This window comes from Ursus maritimus, unplaced genomic scaffold (genome assembly GCF_017311325.1).
Source record: "Ursus maritimus isolate PB19 unplaced genomic scaffold, ASM1731132v1 scaffold_19, whole genome shotgun sequence".
NCBI classification, from domain to species: Eukaryota; Metazoa; Chordata; class Mammalia; order Carnivora; family Ursidae; genus Ursus; species Ursus maritimus.
The window spans coordinates 24,434,726-24,455,677 of NW_024424341.1; the positions used below are offsets into that span (position 1 = coordinate 24,434,726).

General features: G+C 33.9%; 1 protein-coding gene across 5 annotated transcripts in view; it reads left to right on the plus strand.

Annotated features, from left to right (window-relative positions):
- NFAT5 (nuclear factor of activated T cells 5) overlaps positions 1-20,952 on the plus strand; it is a 111,488-nt gene that overhangs the window by 71,655 nt on the left and 18,881 nt on the right. For all 5 annotated transcript variants that reach the window (XM_040633522.1, XM_040633524.1, XM_040633526.1 and 2 more), the window contains 4 exons: positions 1,196-1,368; positions 9,612-9,746; positions 9,869-9,921; positions 16,160-16,292. In XM_040633522.1, coding sequence (XP_040489456.1) covers positions 1,196-1,368; positions 9,612-9,746; positions 9,869-9,921; positions 16,160-16,292 — 494 coding nt within the window. The remainder of the gene's footprint in view (positions 1-1,195; positions 1,369-9,611; positions 9,747-9,868; positions 9,922-16,159; positions 16,293-20,952) is intronic.

Below are 20,952 nucleotides of genomic sequence, written 5' to 3' on the forward strand. Positions count from 1 at the left end.
CCTGCTGAGCAGAAAGCCCAGTGGAGGGTCCATCCCAGGGTCCTGGGATCATGACCTGAGCCAAAGGCAGCCACTTAACCGACTGAGCTACCCAGGCGCCCAGTAACCACTATTTTGATATGTATCTTTCCAGCCTTTTTTCCTGATAACAGTGAAATAATACTGTACCCACTGTTTTGTAACCTTGCTTTCACTTACCATCAGCATTTTCCATATAGTAAATATTATTTTATAACATATATTTTAATGGCTACATAGTGTTCTGTTCTTTTGGGGACAGTTGCTAGTTTTGTTTTGTTTTTAAGTTAAATTCATTCCCTCTATTTTAATAAATGAATTAGCTGCAAAAATAGAGGATACATTTTTTTTTTAATGGTAATTAGGGTGCCTGACTGGCTCTTGATCTCAGTGTTGTGAGTTTGAGCCCCACATTGGGTATAGAGCATACTTTAAAAAAATTAATCAAGGGGCACCTGAGTGGCTCACCATTTTTTAGGGACGTCTGGGTGGCTCAGTCAGTTAAGCATCTGTCTTTGGCTCAGGTCATGATCACAGGGTCCTGGGATAGAGCCCTGTGTTAGGCTTCCTACTCAGTGGGGAGTCTGCTTCTCAGTCTCCCTCTGCCTCTCCCTCTGCCTCTCCCCTGCTCGTTCTCTCTCTCTCTCCAAGAAATATATAAAATCTTTAAAAAAATAAAATAGAAAAAATAAGTTAAAATTTAAAAATGGCAAAAGTATCTCTTATAAACCGTTACTAGTGTTCAAATTTTGAAATAGTGATTTTACTTTACTGTTTTTTCCACTATAATTATAAAAGAAAAATTGACAAGATTAAGAATTATGAATATTCACAATATACCCTTTTGTACTTTTTGAATTTGGAACCTTAAGATTGTATTACATTTTCAAAAAATTAATAATTAGCAAAAATTTTTTTAAAAGAAACTTACTTGGGGCACCTGGGTGGCTCAGTCAGTTAAGCATCTCTTGATTTCAGCTCAGGTCTTGGTCTCAGGGTTGTAAGGTTGAGCCCCCGTCAGGCTCCACACTGCGTGTAAAACCTGCTTAAGAAGATTGTCTCTCTCCCTCTGCCCCTCCCCTCCTAAAGAAAAAAAAATGAGACTTATTTGGTTAAGAATATTGTACTGTTTATACAACAGAAAATATCAGTTAATATCTTTTTTTGTGTGTGTTAGGGTGGACTGCGTAGGGATATTGAAATTGAGGAACGCTGATGTTGAAGCCAGAATAGGAATCGCTGGTTCCAAGAAAAAAAGCACTCGTGCCAGATTGGTTTTTAGAGTTAATATCACAAGGAAAGATGGCTCCACTTTGACACTGCAAACGCCCTCTTCTCCGATTTTATGTAGTAAGTAAGAAAATATATACTGAATTTTTTTTCATTTTCTATTAATTTTCAGACATCTCTAAATTTCAGATGTATCATATGCTCTAACTTGTGATCTTGCAAAATGTGAAACATTTTAAAAGCTGTGGTCAAATTTTCTAGAATAAAAGGTGGATAATATCAAATAAAATTCTAAAGGTGTATAGCATTTTGTAGTTCCCTTTTATCGTCTCATACTAATTTTAAAAGTAATTTGAGGGGGCACGTGGGTGGCTCAGTCACTAGAGAATGCAACTCTTGATCTCAGGTCATGAATTCAAGCCCCCCACATTGGGTATGGAGCCTACTTAAAATTTTTTTTTATTTTTGAAAAAAGTACTTTAGGGGCACCTGATTGGCACAGTTGGTTTAGTTTCTAACTCTTGATATCAGTACAGGTCTTGATTCTCAGGGTCATGAGTTCAAGCCCTGCCATTGGGCATGGAGCCTACTTTAAAAAAAGAAAAAAAACAAACGTACTCTGAATGGTTTACCTGCAGTAAGTTAGACAGCCGAAGTATTTTTTTGCTGCGTCTTTATTGTGTGATAAACTGCTGTGATCCTAAGTGTATTTTCTGTTAGAACGTAAGAAACACTAAGGTAAGCAGAACGCTGTGACTATACAGCAGTTGAAGTTCTGACTACAAATTATGTAATTAACTTATAGTTTTGGGAAGTGGGAAATGAAATTCTTATTTTGCTAATCTTGGCATAGAAAGAGAGAGAGAGAGAGAGTGTGTGTGTGTGTGTGTTTAGATTCAATCATGTTGTTGTATGTGCCTCATCATATATTCTGGTTTCCCTATAAGGAGTATTATTACAAGTAATAAATAGGAAAATTTTTTCCTTTAGGTGTCACTTAAGAAGATTTTCATTGAGTGTAATTTTCTTTGGCATTGTGTTTTTATAATTTGTACCTGAATTCAGAAGAGCAGAAGACACTCAGTTTTGTTCAGTTGAATTTCCTTTGGGTTATTTTGGGTATTATGACCTTGATACCCCTACAGAACCTTTGTTACTGTATTTTAGTTTTGTCAAATTCTTCATCCTTTGTAAGTCTTTTTTTTCCTTTTCTTTTAATTCATCTCCAAAGTGATTATATAGACATACTTTAGCTTAGCAAACACCCTGATTTTTTTTTTTACGTACTAAAATATCTTTCTGATGTCGAGAGAGCTCAGTTGGATTTCTCTGTTTTTCATTATTATGACAAATTTGTGTTGATACTAGTATTTCCTTGGGCTATTTCTGGGTGATGTGCAATTATAAATAGACTGCTTTTACAAATCATAGATTCCATGTCCATTCTATTGCATTTAGCAAGGGATGTAGATGGCTTATTGAGTTCTAAAGCTTTTCTAATTGGGGTGTTCCAATTCTGGATTTACTATAATTTATGATATATCCCAACTTGACTCTTAAAGGATGAATTTCCAATTTTAATGGTGTATTTGCAGTGATCTAATACTTTGAGCATGACCATAGCCACTCTCTGGAGACCAGAGCCAAGAGGTGCTAGATAATTCAGATCATACCGCTTCAGCAAGGACTGGGAAATGGTTGCCAACTTTAATTATTTGTTCTTTCTTTCACTAGTGTGTTCTCATTTCTTCATTTTCTTTTTCATTAAGGTATTATTAAAGCATAAATATAATTGGCTAAAGATGGTAGAAAATATGAAAGAGCTAGAAAATATAATTTTCTGAAACTTTTCATCTGTAATTATTACTTGTTAATTATCACTATTAATGATAATATTGTCCACATTGCAAAAAAAGTATATCTCTCTGGGAGGTGATGTGTGGGGTGAATTTGATGGCCCTAAGGAACAGCAACACACAGTGGAAAGGATATACAGACAATGATAAAAGTTAACATGCTTTGAACTCTGACCATATGCCAGGGATTTTGTTAAACTTTATAAGCTGTATCATTTAGTCCTTTCTGTTACCTTATATGGATTCCATTCTACAGTTGATGAAACTGAGACTTAGATTAAATAACTCCCTCAAGGTCACATAGCTAGCAAATAGTAAGACCAGGATTCGAAGCCTCTGCTTTTAGCCACTGTGCTATATTGTCATGTAATCACTTAAAATCGCAGTGCTGAAACCAAGTTTAAACAATCATTTCATCCTAGCCATAGCTTCTGGATGGTTAGGACTATGGTTACAGAAAGAGATTGTTAGTGAACTGTTCACTCTACCTAGGAGATTTATTTGTGTAATTTAGACTTTTTATGAATTGAGAAAATAGGTATCATTTCATATTGGGTATTTTACTTGAATACCTATATTGTCCCTTCCATTTCCTTTTGTAGAATTCATTTATTATGGAGGTATAGGGTATTTATTTTTATTCCTTTAGTTGACTTATTGTCACTTTCCATCTGCTTAGAGAAACTGGATTAGATAAATATGAGCAGTATTTTCTTTGAAAGAAAGGGGTACCAAAAAGGATGTGGTCTTGCCATTTGTGACAACATAGGTGAAACATACTAAGCGAAACAAGTCAACAGAGAAAGACAAATACTGTATGATTTCACTTATATGTAGAATCTAAAAACAAAACAAATGTGAGTAAACAAAAAGTAGAATAAGACCTATAAATACAAAGAACAAAGTGATGGTAGCCAGGTTGCTGGGGAATGAGCAAAATGGGTGAAGGGGAGTAGAAGATACAGGCTTCCATTTATAGAATAAAAGAGAATAAAAGTACAACATAGAGAATATAGTCAGTGTGGTATTGTAATAGCATGGTGACAGATGGTACCTGTACTCATGGTGAGCATAGCATAAGGTGTACAGTTATTGAATCACTATATTGTACACCTGTAACTAATGTAACATTGTTGTATGTCAGTTACACGCAAATAAAAAAATTATTTTCGAAAGAAGAAAAAAATAATAAAAAAAATAAAGGGGTACCTAGGCAGTAAATTTCCCATACTTCTTTTAATTTGTAAATATATTTACATGATAGTTTTCGTATTTATTTCTTATTAATGTTATTTTCATGGAATTTCATACAAACAGGATTTTTTCCTTAAAAAAAAAACTAGCTTAAAATATTTCTAATAGTAATTTCTATGAATATCAATTACATCTAGTCATTTAGGCAAGAGTCTAAGCCTCCTTTTTTAGAAAATATTTATTTATTTAAGTAATTTTTACCCCCAACTGGGGGCTTAAAGTTATGACCCTGAGATCAAGAGTCACATGCTCTTCTGACTGAGCCAGCCAGGCGCCCCTGACCCTCCTGATCTGTACATTCCTAGTGGATCAGTGATTTGATTTTTTGAAAACCTATCATTGTATGTAACGAATGTCATCATTCTTTGTTCAGAATATAATTTTACTTGATATTCATGGGATTTCATTAAATATATTACCTAACGGTCTGTAGATTGATCAGACAATCTTATTTATTTTTTAACTGGCAACAAAATGAAATATTTTTAAGTTTTTTATTACTTTTGCTTAAATATTAGTCTAGATGTACAGGAAAAGGTATTAACTTCAATATTACTTTTCATATTACTTTTGTCTCTGTCTTATACTCTATGATTTATAAAGCGCTTTCATGTATGCTGAGGTCTTAGGAAGTTAAAAAGTAAATGTTTCCCTTGTAATTGGAGTTAGACACATAGGAGTTAGAGAAATTGAGATGATAATGCTAGCTTGACTACTGATAAAACTGTTAGAAAGAGGACTTTTTCATCCCCAAGTAGGATACATCTATCTACCCAGTCAGAGCTGCCTTCTACAATTGCAGGCCTCTTATCAACTGGCACAGACCATCTCAAACAAATGCTTTGTGCCTGTAGGCAGTTGCGGAAGAGGGAGGAAAGACGACCGGGCTAATCTTGCCCAAGCCCTGGTTCCAACTTCTCTGTAGTTAAGTCATTCATCCTCTCTAGTGACTATTAATCTAATGGAGTTTCCTATTAATAATAGTACTACATTATCCCATTTGATCTTGACAACAACTCTTATTAATAAAGTAGAAATGATTAGTTTCACTTTTTATGTAATAGAATAGGGACAAAACTGTTGAAAGTAGGAAATGGTAGATAAGAGATAATCTGATTTTTTTTTTGTTCATTGTTTTGAGCTGATACCTACTATAGAATATAGTAAAGAATTAATTTTTATCAACGTTAACATAATAGTGGATATACTTTTTAAGTTGTATAGCTTATAATTAGGGTTTGGGCATGTAGGCATTTAATTATCTTAAATTCACATACAATTAGGTTCATGTTTTCTGTCCCATAATAGTTTCTTTTTTCTTTTCTAATAGCTTACTGAGATATAATTTGCATACCATGCAATTGAGCCTTTTTATGTGTACAGTTATATCATATTCACAAAGTTGTATGACCATCACTGTTATCTAATTTTAGAACATTTTTATTGCCACCAAAAAAAGAAATTTTGTACATCTTAGCAGTCACTCTCCATTCCCGTTTTATCCCAGACTCTGGAAACCAGTATTCTACTTTCTGTCTGTATGGATTTACCTGTTTTGAACATTTCATATAAATGCAATAATACAATAGGGGCACCTGGGTGGCTCCGTTGGTTGAGCGGCTGCCTTCATCTCCCCTCATGATCTCAGGGTCCTGGGCTCCCTGCTCAGCGGGGAGTCTGTTTCTCCCTCTCCCTCTGTCTCTCCCCTGCTTATTCTCTCTTTCCCCCCTCCCTCTCCTGCTCCCCCTCTCTCTGTCTACCTCCTTCCTTCCCCCTCAGCCCCTCCCTCCCTCTCTAAATATTTATTTATTTATTTATTTATTTATTTATTTATTTATTTATTTTAATGAAAAAGTAGTAAGATTTGAAGCTAGTAGAGCTAGGCAAGATCTGTTTTACAGAAATTTGTGTGCTGAGCTAAAGAATTTGAATTTTAACCTGACCACTTTAGGAAGCCTGAGGCTTGCAGTTAGGCTTTAGAGTGGGGGTATGAGGGAAGAGGAAAAGTAAACATACAAATAATACACAGTGAAACAAAGGGCCCAAAAAATCTTTTTATTTAAAATGAGAATGTTCCATTATGGGTTCCTCATTTATGTTTATTTCCATGAATATAACCTTTTTGACAGGTTTGAGCAATTGCAATAGAAAGAGAGGTAAAAAGGAAATAGGTTAGTAAGAAGGGTTAGAATTGGAATGGGAGGTAGAAGGAAACAGGAAGATGAGAGGGAGGTAGAAGAGGAAGAGGGGCCAAAAGGTGATAGAGGTGGAAGGGAGGAGAGGAAACAGACATTTGATCTTCCAACTAGAGACACTCAGTGGAAAGAAGGCCTATTGCCAGAATTCATGTTGCGCTTTGTGAAATTGAAAAAGAAGGTCTGCTTTCACTTGCTGGTTTAACAATGACTATTGGATTCCTTATCTGGTTTTCTTGTTTGTTTTTAAGGGGATGGAAGAATTATCCCCTTTTATATTCTTGACCTGTTTCTATTTCTCCAGACAATGCAGGTATACATGTTTTTTTGTTTTGGTATATTATATATATTATTTGGTGATACTATATCAAATTAAGAATATCAATTTTCATACTTTTTTAATATCTACCCTCCCGTGCTAATTTTTAAAATATAACAAAACTAACTATAGCTTTCTTCACTATAATGTATATCGGATTAAATCTGACTGAATTTAACAAATTTCTATTTCCCTTATTTCTATGTATCCCACAACTTTAGGAAAAGGATAATATCAATGAGTAAACTTTCCTTCTCTTCACAGACATTACTAAAAAGCTTTACTAATTCTTTTGGCATGTTGAAATATTTGCTGTTATTTTTCAGTATTCAGATACTCATTAATTTTTTTCAGCTTTATTTTTGAGGCTACTATTTGAAAAGCATCTAGAGGTACATTGTTTTTATAATACGAGAGAAGTGGCTGCTTTTTTGTGTGTTACAATTTTTTAAGTGGTATGATCACTTTCAAGAGCTGGCTTTCTGATTACTTAAAGATAAAAATAAAATAGTTAATCCGTAAATGATACTGACTTTAGTTTTGTTTAGTATGGTGTCTGGGCTGTTAGGTAACCATTAAACTTTTTAATAGAAAAGACCTTTTAAGGTCAAAAGTTGAAAGTTAAATTATCTTGAACAGTAACAGACTAGTTCTTTGTGTAATGTAAATACAAATATACAGAAGATATATACACGTTGTACCTTCAGCGGAGCCTCATTTGGCCATCATGTGCCCTTAATACATAAAAGGAAAAAATGAAATAGGAAAAAAAAAGTTCTGATAAGCGTCAGTGGAGTGGAATTTCCATAAAGTATTTGAAAATGAGGGGAAAGGTTGTACACTTTCCGTTCATTTCATTAATACAGTTATCCATAAAATTTTCACCTCTTATTGTTTTCTAATCAAATAATATTTACTGGGGTGCCTGGCTGGCTCAGTCAGTGGAGCATGCAACTCTTGATCTCAGGGTTGTGATTTCGAGCCCCATGTTGAGTGTAGCTATTACTTTAAAAATCTTTTTAAAAAATTTACTATGTTTTTCTTGAATGTCCTTTAAAAACAACTGTCTAGTTCTAGTGTTGCTCTAAAAACCTATAAATAAGTTCAGTTAATTCTTCATTTAAAAAGGGCATATAATTGCCAGTATTTGACCAATAACTTTTTCCGTTCTCTTCATAACATTAACCCTGTGGGTTCTAACCGGTGTATATGGACATACATTCACAATTTCTTTTAAACTCTTAGACATTGCTAAAAGTGTCATTTGCCATTTAAATATTTAATAAGGACGGGATACTTGTTTGTATCAGTAAGTGAGAGATAGTGGAACTGTGTGAGGTTATAAAAGCTTTTCCTTGGAACTGGCATATTATTTCAGTTCATATTTCATTATACAAACAAATCACATGGCCAGTCCTGATATGAGTGGAGCAAGAATTGCAGCCTTTCCACAAGGAAGGATCTNNGGGAAAGAGGGGCAGTGAATATTTTGACAGTAAAAATTTCCTGTATGATATTCTTATAAAGATAAAATTAACTATTTAAATATATGTGTCTATGGAGAAAAAAGTTAAACTTTCCCTAAAGTTTAGTGGACTCTTTTATTAATTTAAAAGTTGGTGAGTTATACAAGCCAAATTTAAGTTTACCTTTGCAGTGCTTATGTTGTGAGGGTTTACTAAACCAACAGATAGTGTGATCTATGTCAAAGTGCTTAACCTCCTGGAGAGCAATTTTTTGAGGACTTAAAAGTTCTTTATTTGCATACACCAGTATCCCAGAGAGTATTTTGGTGGAAAACTAGTCCTTAAGTGTCAATAAGGAAGAATGTTTTTGGAGTCAAATATATTGGGGAACCTGTATACTATATTCACTTCTTGGATATTTATAGTCTTTATCAGAATTTTAAGTACTTGGAGAAATCCTTTTGTTCATTTAGCTTTGCTTTAACCCAGTATTTCCCAGATTTACTTGACTTAGGAACCTGTTTTGCTGAGCAATACCTATTAAATTTTCTTAAGGAAATTCTGGCATGAGAAAGTTGGTAGGCTGATTATAATTTATTCATTAGATGTGTGCCCTCAGTACTTTACAACTTCTTTGTTTATTTTAGTAATGGTTATTTAGTCTTTATAATTGAAAAACTAGTGCATTTTATTTTTAAACCTCAGGTTATCCTAGTTCAGGGAGATTCTCTGGTAGAAAAAACTATTCTGAATTAGATTCAGTCTGTTTTTACGTGTTCTTTTGGTGTGGGGCCTCTGAGTCCTGGGTGTAGATCCTTAAAGAAGCCCTCAGTACCACCGAGAGGCACATAATTGCCTCAGAAGTCTTGTAATGGCAAAAGCATAGCTGACATTTTTGAGGTTAGGTTTGTGGGACAAGCTTGTTTTTAAATAGAATTTTTTAAAAATATTATTAAGACAAAAAATTTTTTTAAATAAGTACACATTTTAAAACTTGTTTATTATTCACATAATAATAAAACAAAGATGACACATAATAAGTTAAAACCTCATCTTAGACATTAATCCAGCCCTCTAAAATCTTATCAGAGTTATTAAAAATTAATATGGATTTTCCATATTAATATGGGTTTTTCTCTGTTAGGGTGAAAGTTAAGTTGCAGGGTAAAGGAAGTCAAATTCAGGGGTCAACAAAGACAACTTCTGGAACTGATTTTAGAAAAGAAATAAGTGTTGGTGGTTCTTTTTATGGAATGCTTATGTGTACCCACAGCTCAGCCAGCAGGAGTGCCAGAAATCTTAAAGAAAAGCTTGCATAGCTGTTCGGTGAAAGGAGAGGAAGAAGTATTTTTAATCGGCAAGAACTTTCTGAAAGGAACTAAAGTTATTTTCCAAGAAAATGTTTCTGGTAAGTAGGCATAATACTGGTATGGAGATTGTCGCATGTTCTGCTTTGTTCTAGAGATATAATAGCTACAAAGTAAAAACGGTTTCAAAATTTTAGTAAATTACTGTTTTTATTTCAATCAGATGAAAACTCTTGGAAGTCAGAAGCTGAAATTGACATGGAATTATTTCATCAGGTATAATTTAACCCTTTTTGTAGTTAAATTATTTACTCTCTGAGAAATTCAGTTTTGTTCTGAAATTTTCCTGAATCAGCAGATTAAATTTCTTCTTTATGTGGAATTCATATAAATCATTTAAGTTTCTTTCTTGAATTTCTGTAACTGAAAATTCCACTGATGCTAGAATTGACAGTTCTCTATTTTTAAAAGTTAGAAACATTAGTAAATTATCATTGTTAATAAATGAGACATTTCTTTCCTAATATTTGTTTATTCTGACGATTTGGATTATCCTAGCCTACTATTTAGTTAAATAAAAGGGAAACTTATTTGTTGAGTACCTGCTGTATCAGGTGTTTTATGTTTGTTAGTTACCTTTTCACAGAGGCACTGTTTGTTAAACTTAAATTAAAGAGTCTGTGTTTGTAGAACCTCACCGTGTATTGTTTTCAAAATGACAAGGAAAAAGAGCTTGAAAACAAGGATAAAAAACTGACTTAAGAATTAGAATGTAGAACAAATAGTACCAAACTTATAGAAGTTGAGACTAGCAGAAAAGAGGGACAAATTTATGAACAAATCATATAGAAGGCATATGCAGAAGAGTAGCATATACAGGTATAGATCATGGAGAGAAGACAGCAAAGCAGGAACAAACTAATGTGTAAAATACCCAAAGCCTAAAATTTATTATAAAATGCTGGTAGGAGTAGAAAAGAGTACATGAAAACAAGCAGAGAGATGGAAGAGGCAAAAATTAGAGACTGGCCAATTTATCAGAAAAGTTTATAATTTTTAGTTTTTAAATTTTTTTATTTCTTTGTATTTTTTTAAAAATAAAATTTAAAATATGTATCCAATAAAATATATTGCCAAACTCAAAGCAAAGGGCACAGTGTTCCCTCAGTTCAGATGCTAGCTAAACTTCAGTTCAGATACTAGCTAAACAAGCTTTTCTTGACAGTTGGCTTCAAATTTAGGGGTTCCCACTCCCCCCTTAGATTTGCTAAAATAACTGACAGAACTCAGGAAACACTATATTTAATTTCAGTTTTATTATAGTAAAAGGACACAAATCAGAATCAGCCAAAGGGAAAGACACATAGAGCAAGGTCTGGGAAGGTCCCAAAGGTGAAGTTTTTGTTGTCCTCAGGATGCCTTACAGTCTCAGCACATCCATGTGTGACAATATGCAGAGTATTATCAATCAGGAAGCTCACGCAAGCCGTTGGTGTCCAGAGTTTTTTGGGGGGCTCAGTCACATACTGCCCATCATGCAGCTCACCTTTAGTCTCCACTTCCACCAGAGGTTGGAACTGATATGACATTCTAAAGTCCCTTTCATAAATCACATTGTTAGACTGTCCAGTGGACAAAGCCCCCAGTCAGAGATTCTCCTATCAGGCAGGAATTTCTAGGGTCTTAAGATATTACCTTTCAGTAAAGGGAAAAAACTAGACCTCAGGGTAAAGTTAATTCTTCACAAAATAATATCCTATAAAGTGGAGCTTCTTACGTACCTAGATAAATACTATGTAGAAAGTTTTCCTTTGGCTTTATGCTACTACATGCAGTCAAAAAGAGATAATAGGACATAACAGTCATTCCTTTGTCACATATACTGTCAGGCAATCTCTGTCTTAACTGAAGTTACAGCACTTGCTTTGTCACTAACAGTCTTTGTTACCTAAATAAGACAAGTTACTTTTGTGCCCCAGTTTTCTAATCTGTAAATCTTTACTAGATTATTTGAGAGGTTCCTTCTAACTCTGACATTTTATGATTTCTTACATAACTTTTTTGATCAGACCGTTCCCACTCCCCATGAACCAACAGTGGCTTCCTCTCAAGGACTCCCAAAGGTTAGGGGCAATGTATTATGATTCTTACGTGTTCCTCATAATATTAACCTCTTAACAGATACTCATGAAAAACTTGTTGGTTCATTTTATTCACTCTGAAGAAAATGAGGACTCTGGGGTCTGAGGTTCTTTATTCTTTCTGAGGGCATTTTCAAACCGTGATTTCAGCCACGCTCTTACATGCCTATAGTCTTTGGTCCTGACTGAAGCTTAATTTATCCATGCAATACTTCTTTGTGTGCCATAAATATGTTTAGTTTTTTGATGAGTTGGTTAAATTAATGTAAACTCCTTTGCTAGTAATATTCTGTTACAATTTCTCTTCCTTACCTAATCCTGTGACTAGTTCTAGAGACTGAGAAACTTGCCCTATAAATTATACAAACTATTAATAAGAAAGCCCCAACAAATTATACTCTTAACTTGCTTTTTCATATATAACTTAACGTTAAGAAGTCTTTGTTTCTTCTCCTCTTCCTCCTCATCTTCTGCCTCCCTCTTCCTCCTCCTCTTCTTCCTCCTCCTCCTTTTCTTCCTCTAACTCTTCCTCTCCCTCTTCCTCTCTCCTTCTTTCCTTCTTTCCTTTTTTCCTTCCTTCCTTCTTTACCTTTGAGGCATGGGGTAGTTAATATTCTTAAAACACTTTTTTTCAGGGTAGTTATGCCAGCTACAGTAGATTAAAGAAGAATAATCATAAAAATAAGACATGGTGGAATGGAAAGGAATTAATGTCCTTATTTGGTGGCTATATCTAGAGGTCCTGGGGTTTTTACAAGCAAGTATGTATAACAAACTAAAACATAATACGATCTTTCATTAATTCTGTGGTTCTGCTGTTCATTTTTAAATTTTAATCTTTTTTCAGAGAGCTTTCTGTCTTTTTTTTTCCTAAGGGACTTTCTGGGAAGTGTTTTAGAATGGGATCACAGTGGAGATATAAAGAATTGATCCAATAGATTATATTAAAGAAAAAAAACCAAAAATTAAACATTTAGGGGTGCCTGGCTGGCTCAGTTGGTGGAGCATGTGACTCTTGATCTAAGGATTGTGGGTTTGAGTCTCTGTGAGGAGATTATGTAAAAAAATAAAATCTATTTAAAAAATTTAAACATTTAGAGGGAAGGGTACTCAGAAAACAAAAGAAAAGAAATTGTAGTCAATAAATATCAGACCTATACAGAAAGGACATCTACAATATTAAAAAATGACCAAAAGATGGTATAATAAAAAAGACCATTTAAAGATAACTTTGGAAATTACCATTATCAGTAATTGTGATAACTATTTATTTGCAACCCCAAAATCAATTCCTCAGACATTAAACTTTTTTTTATTTAAAAATTGAGGGGTGCCTGGCTGGCTCAGTCAGAGGGGCATGCAAATCTTGATCTCGGGGTTGTGAGTTCAAGCCTCATTTTGGGTGTAAAGATTAAGCATGAATAAAACTTTAAAAACAGACTTAAAAATTGAGATTAATGAAGTCTGGGAAAACAGTTATTTTTTTATTATCTGGCTCTTCTATTCAAAACCATAATAATGTCTCATACACATGTATACCAAATGTGGTAGGCACAGGGTCATTATATCTATTCCCGTTTTAACAATTTCAGATAAATTCTGTAGGAATTGCCTATTAAATATATACAAAAGATATATATCTTAAAGATCAACCTGTAAGAGATCTCTTTTACATATATATAGATACATATAGTCTCTTTCTATGTATATATGTATGTATACATATAGTCTTAAAGATAAGTTGGTTTTGAAAGAAAGCAAGAGAGTTTCACAGTTTGAAATATGGAAGTGATTTTAACAAGGAAACTAGAAGCTAAAAATGGGTATATTAGAAACTAAGAAGTATAAATTCGATTTAAGAATAACTTGTTTTATAAAACTTAAAACAGGCATTAGTGTATCAAAAATACAGTTGTGTTGATTGTTATTTCTCAACCTTTAGTCTTCTGGGTTCTATTACATTCTTTAGAGGGAAGGAATAAAAAAATAAGGAGAAGCTTTGGAGTTTGGGACAAGATGGAATTTTCAGTATAAATATGGAAATAAAGTTCTTGAAAAATGCCGAAAGAGATCCTCAGAATTTGGGGGAACATCTAGACTGAACAAAGGCTTGAGAATTTAGAAGTTATGTATTTTCAAATGATTTTATTAGGAGTTGTGTTTTGTTGTTTGTTTCTAATTATATGTGTGTGTGTGTGTGTGTGCATATCCCCAACTGCAAAATGAATGTGACAGTGATAAATTATCATTTAGGAGAATGAAAACTATCTAGCACCATTGCTTTATAAGTTCTAAAGAAGATTATCTCCTGAGAAGAAGAAAATTGTTAGTTTGAATCCAAGCAGATTTTTCTAAGATTGCTTCTATTTTTACCCTAGAGAACATTGAACCTGCTCCAAGAGCCTCCCAAGCCTTTGTATGTTTTATATGTATCATGCTCCTAGCTTAATGGTAGTTAATTGCTCTTAATTTATTAAAATAGTATTTAAAAACAACTTTGTATCACTGTTCATAATTTACTTAGTTTTTAATTCAAATCACATAGAATTTCTAGATTCAGATTGAGGGAGTATGAAGGAGTAGTATAAAAATAGGTTCATTTGGTTTTTTAAAGGTTTCAAATTAGGTTTATTTAAATATGCTCTCCAAAGCAAGTGGAGTAAGTTTTTAAACAAAAATGCATCTGACTTTTAGATACTAATTCTGTTACTGATTACCAAGAAACAAGATTTTATTCAGAAGAATAATTTCAATTATAGAATTTGACAAATAATTTTAAGAGTGGGAGGATACCTCACAAGTCCATCCATTCAACCATCTCTTTAACTGTAGGTAGGACTGCTTTGTGACATAGTTACAGTGTTTAAACAGAAGAGTAACATTAAGAGTAGACAGGATTTTAAAACTGTTTATTAGAAGTTGGATCAATGCAGATACATTTTTTGATGACCTCATGTGCATTTGAATATGTGCTTTCAGATTTTTGTTCCCCAGTATCTGTGGACATACACACATGTATACATGTTTTACATCTGTCTTAAAAAGTGATTTTTTTCTTTTGAGATGGCTAAGTGGGCTTAGGGGGCATAAGGCCATAAACCAGAAGCTGTTTCTTTATTTATAATGTGACTGTTTCAGAGAGTGTTTTAAGATGGCTTAGAAACAAATTAAGTGCACAAAAATTGAAACCTTGACCTTGGCCCTATTTGTCACTTGTTCTGTCAGCTGAGTCCAACTGTAGTCTAGCTAAATAAAAAATGTCATCAAACTCATGTCATCCTCATTTGTGAGCATTGGCCTCCTGCATATCACATCCTCAATAGAAAAATACAATCACTGTCCCTTAATATTCCTTCCTGTTACTGTAATATACTAGGGAAGAAGAGCCAAACTCATATATAGATCATGGTATCCTCCAAGAAGATGGAGTCCCTTTGAGTGAGTGCTGAGGAAGCGTTTATGAATTTTTTGCTTATGAGGATGCTTCTGCCACTATTTCAACAAAAAAATAACTTTGATTTGCTAGGGTTTAGGTACACTGAACTCTATTTGACTTTAAATGGAAATTAAAGCGGCTAGGAAGCAGTTGTGAACTGCATTGCAAAGTACATCTCACAATTAATGTTTTATAAAACATATGATAACTGATATTGTGCTTGTTGGATGTATTTTTTTTCCTCAAAATTTATTCATTCTTTTATTCAACAAATACATTGTAGTGTATTTAGTGTAAGGTGCTTAACAGTGGATATAGAACAAAGAACAAAACATTCTGGGTTCTTATGGAGCTTAAATTCTTGTGATTGGAGAGAGACAAAAAACAAATAATCACAATAAATTCTAGTGGTGATAAATGCTATTTTAGAAATAAACAAGATTATGTGACCAGGTTTGGAAGAGGTGCTACTTTAAATAGGTTGGTCATAGAAGGCCTTTCTGTGGAGGTAACATTTTGAGTAAGACCTGAAAATGGGTAAGGAACTAGCCATTTGAAGAGGTGAAAGAAGAATATTCCAATAGGAGAAACCATCAATTTGTAATGACTGTGAGGTAAAAAAAAAAAAAAAAAAATTAGTGTGTTAAAAGAATGGACTGAGAAGGTCAGTGTGGCCAGAGTATAACAAGTCTGTGGGTAGTGGAAAAGAGATACAGTTGACAGGAGAAGCACCTTGTAAGCCATTGCAAAACATTAAAAGCAATTTTAAGATTAATGTCCTGATGCCTGTGACCCTGAGCTTTAAACTGCATTTTTTTCTAGTCAGACTTTTTATACACTTTCCAGCTAACAAGAAATGTACTTAATTATGATTATTTCAAATTTTTTATTTAAATTTTGCTTCTTTTTTAACTCTTGTTATTTCCTTTAAATTTAGAATCATCTTATTGTGAAGGTTCCCCCATATCATGACCAACATATAACTTTGCCAGTATCAGTGGGAATATATGTAGTGACCAATGCTGGAAGATCTCATGATGTTCAGCCATTCACTTACACTCCAGACCCAGGTATGTCAAAATAAAAAATTCTGAACTAAAATCAGTAATTAATTTCTAGTTCTTTGGAAGCATATGAAGACCGGCCAACCAAGAAGAAAAAGTTGTGTGCTAAGATGAATTGATACTAAGGGCATTATTTCCTAAGAAGATGGCCACCAAATACTGTTTTTACTCCTACGTTAAGGGTATTATTTCTGCCTATGCTCTAATAGTAAAAAAGAAAAACTAAGTATGCTCTGAAGTCCATCCTACTCTTCAGAATTATATCATGCAGATTACTTCTTAGTAAGAATTACCATTCATTAAGTACCTGTTATGTGCGGAAAGGTCAAAGTGACAACTTTGGAAGCTATTAATAGTTAAGTCTGTGTCTGCCTTATAGGATGCATTTTGGGAGAGGTGAGAGATAAGCTTGTATTGATAAATTATAAAATCACAAATAGAGTTACATTCATGTAACAGTTTCTAATTTGTGAAGTCAAAAATATCAAAAGACTACTGGTTAATAAACCTTTTAAATATAATTTCAAGCATTTAGGTAAAGTAGTTGCTTTAGAAACCAGAGCAATAAGAACAATTGAAATGTTTATAAGTTTGAAAGATCTCTGGGTAAGAAGTATCTTAAGAATTTTTTGCCTACATTCATTTAGTTGTCTAGAGAAGAAAAGCCTTTTCCTGGCAAAAAAATAGGGAGAACATTTTGGAAAATGAAACTCTTCACATGTTCCATTGACCTAGGCTTGATTTCGGCTATGTTTACACCATTGGTTCAGTTCATTCCAGTCTCAGGCATACTTCAGACTTAGCAGTTCCTCCATATTTGTAAGCTTGTCATTTATGTTATTCCCAAATAGTTCAGGATTCAGTGAGGTACAAAGTGAATAAAGATGGCAGGGGAAGAAAAGTCCTGACAAGAAGAAGCAATGGAAACAGTAGCTAAGACAGAGTTATATCTAGTCTTTATAGTAACTTTTTATCACTTGATGTGATAACTTTATATATATATATTTATATATATATATATAAAACATTTTTATATATTATATATTATATATAATAACTTTTTATCACTTAATCTCTCCTTTTTAAAAAATCATGTCTGAATTTCACAGCATTTGCTTATTATCCACCAGTTTATTACAAAAATTTTCATACAGGAAAAGGCAAAGTTTAGAAATAATATACTGGTTTCAACAAAAATAGGAAATAGTAGATACTTAAAGACCAAATATTTGATTGTGTTCTTTCTAGGAAGGTCTCAAAAATCCAAGAAAGTTTGACTTAAAACTAATGGTAGTTAAAGCATTTTAGTTAACTGTTAATTACTTAAATAGTGGCATTTAATATTTTTTGTGAAGAGGAGCTTACTCGTGTGGGGAGAAAGCTGACATAATTGATACAGAAGAACATTTTTCCTAATGAGCTTCTCTATCATCTGTGTGGGAAAGGAAGAGGGAAGTGTATTTGTATGGTCAAGGAGTAGCCTTAAAGATTTTACGGTCCTGAAAATACTGAAGTTTTGTGGTTGTTTGTTTTTATTGATTAATTATGAAGGACATCAGGACTTTGAAGTGCTTAGCATTAGCATTAAGAATCCTCATTTCTTAGCGATACATGCTGATGATTAGAAATTTCCCTTTGAAAAATTGCCAGGTAAAACAGCTTTTAAGTCTTCTGATTTACAGCATATACTAATTGGCTGTCTTTGGCCACATTTAGGCAATCATTAACATATGTTTATTCTTTTAAGTTTTTCCTTTCATATTCTGTATTCAATAGATAGCAATCACTCTCAGAAACTCTTCATCAAATAAATACATGGTATGCAAGCTTCATAATAAGACCTCATGCTTCAGTTTCTGCCTTTATGATATAATTAATTAAAGAATCTTCCTATAATTTCACTTTTTTTGTGTTTTATAAACTGTGATAATCTTTTCAGGTGTACATGAGAGAGAATATGATTTTAGGAAAACTTGGTTATAGAAAATTTGCTCTATCTCATTATGATAAACCAATTGCTGTTGTGATTCATCTAGGGACTGTGGTTAAACATTTGAATATTTAGTGGTGTATAAATATAACAGCAAAAACTAGGCCTACCTTAATATTCATAAGTGTAGAATATTACCTTAATATTCACTCAGTGTAGAAATGGCAACTGTTATACTATTTGTCTAAATATTTAAAAGTTACAGTTAAACTAGCAAATTAATATGTCCTATGCTCCTAATTGGACTAAGATACTTTCGTATCAACCTGGAAGGCAAGATTTGAATTTAGGATTATCAGAATGCTTGGGAGTTCCAAGCTGATTATGGCAACATGAGGAAAGAGGATTCCCCAGCCTGCCAGCCTTCTTTTCCCTTTCTTTCTTTCTTTTTTTTTTTTTTTAAAGATTTTATTTATTTATTTATTTGAGAGAAAAAGAGAGAGAGAGAGCGTGAGAGGGAGGAGGGAGGGTCAGAGGGAGAAGCAGACTCCAGGGATCCTGATGTGGAACTCGATCCCGGGACTCTGGGATCAAGACCTGAGCCGAAGGCGGCGGTGACCCAACCAACTGAGCCACCCAGGCACCCCTTTCTTTTCCCTTTCTTAGCTTCATTCTATACCTAGAGGGTCTTCATACACCAGCCAGTTCTTCTAAGCTAAGGCTATACACATAGCCTAAAATAGTTATGCAGAAAATTTGTGGATCTTTGGTACTTGGTACATGGTCTGAAAGTAGGATTGAGGGGCGCCTGGGTAGCTCAGTCATTAAGCGTCTGCCTTCGGCTCAGGGGGATCGAGCCCCACATCGGGTTCCCTGCTCAGCTGGAAGCTTGCTTCTCCCTCTCCCACTCCCCCTGCTTGTGTTCCCTCTCTCTTGCTGTGTGTGTCTCTCTGTCAAATAAATAAATAAAATCTTTTAAATAAATAAACAAACAAACAAATAAATGTAGGATTGGGGCAAGATTCAAGTGAACATAAACTGGCTCTGCACCCTCTGCCAGACACAAGCCCCTCTAAAGCTCTCTGAGTCTAGTGCTGCTACAGAACACATTGCATGTGCATGTTCTCAAGCATTTGGATACTTTGCAGGGTCATAAAACTTTGTTTCATTTCTAGTTAGTTACCAAAGCTTATACTTCAGTCTATTAAGACACATAAATCACATTAGCTATCTTTTGTAGTGACTCAGCATTGGTGATTTCTGTAAGAAATGAGAGAATATTTATTCATTTTTTTTCTCTAACAACAACTGACTAAAACTTGATTTTAAAAGTCAAATTTAAAATGTTTTCAAAGATTAGTTTCTGTTTTAAAATCTGTAATTGTTGGGGCATCTGGGTGGCTCAGTTGGTTAAGGGTCCAACTCTTGATTTCAGCTCAGTTTATGATCTCAGGGTCATGAGATCAAGCCTGAGTCAGGCTCCACACTGGGCATGGAGTCTGCTTAAGATTCTCTCTCTCTGTGGCGCCTGGGTGGCTCAGCCATTAAGCCTCTGCCTTCGGCTCAGGTCATGATCCCAGGGTGCTGGGATCGATCCCCCGCATCGGGCCCAGCTCAGCGGAAAGCCTGCTGCTCCCTCTCTTACTCCCCTTGCTTGTGTTCCCTCTCTCGCTGTCTCTCTCTGTCAAATAAATAAATAAAATCTTTAAAAGAAAAAAAAAAAAAAAGATTCTCTCTCTCTCTCTCTCTCTCCCTCTGCCTCTCTGCACCCTGCTCACACACGCGCTTTCTTCAATAAATAAATAAATAAATAAATAAATAAATAAATAAATAAAATCTGTAATTGCTAGAATTAATGTTATGCTTTAAAACTGTCTGTGGAAAAAAAAAAAAACTGTGGATTTCTTTTCCATTCAATTCCCTAAGTGTCATTTGTTGGACCTCCTATGTAGCACACTAGGATAAATTATTTAACCTCATTCTTAGATGTGTACATTTTATCTTTTTATTCACAATTAACTAGCCCTTTATAGTCTCTTTATAAATATCATTTCACATTGTCATGTCAAAAATAAGAAATAGAAAATAAGGTGGGGCTCCTGACTGGTTCATTCAGTAGAGCATACCACCATGGATATCGGGGTTGTTAGTTTAAGGCCCACATTGGGTGTACAGTTTACTTAAAAATAAATAAATAAAAATTTAAAAGAAATTGAAAGTAAGGTGATTCAGTTTCCATTCTGAATAAGCGAGGGAATGTAAAATAAATACATTGAAAAATAGAAACTAAAATATTTAAGTAAAATTATTGTATAGGCATTTTAAGCAAGAACTTGGAATTTATTTAACTTTATCATTTCAGAACTGAACCCTGTTCTTAGGCCCATTAAATTTTAAATTGCCATAGTAGCTGTAGTTGATATGACTAGGTATAGTCAAGCAATTCTCCATTAATAATAAACAAAGATTACTTTTTCCAAGGCTTTACAAAAGGAATAGTCATAGTGTTACAGATTCTATATGTTCATCACAGCTCTTTTAAAATTTAGTTCAGTTAATTGACTAATGTTTCTCAGTTGGTATTTTTAAATACTGTATTCATCTACTGTATGTAGATGAATGGTGAATTTTTGTTACCTGGTAGTACAGTATATTTGATAACTTTTTAAAGTTTCATGTCAGTCTTGGGGAGCCCTGGGTGTTTCATTCGGTTAAATATTGGTTAAATCGGCATCT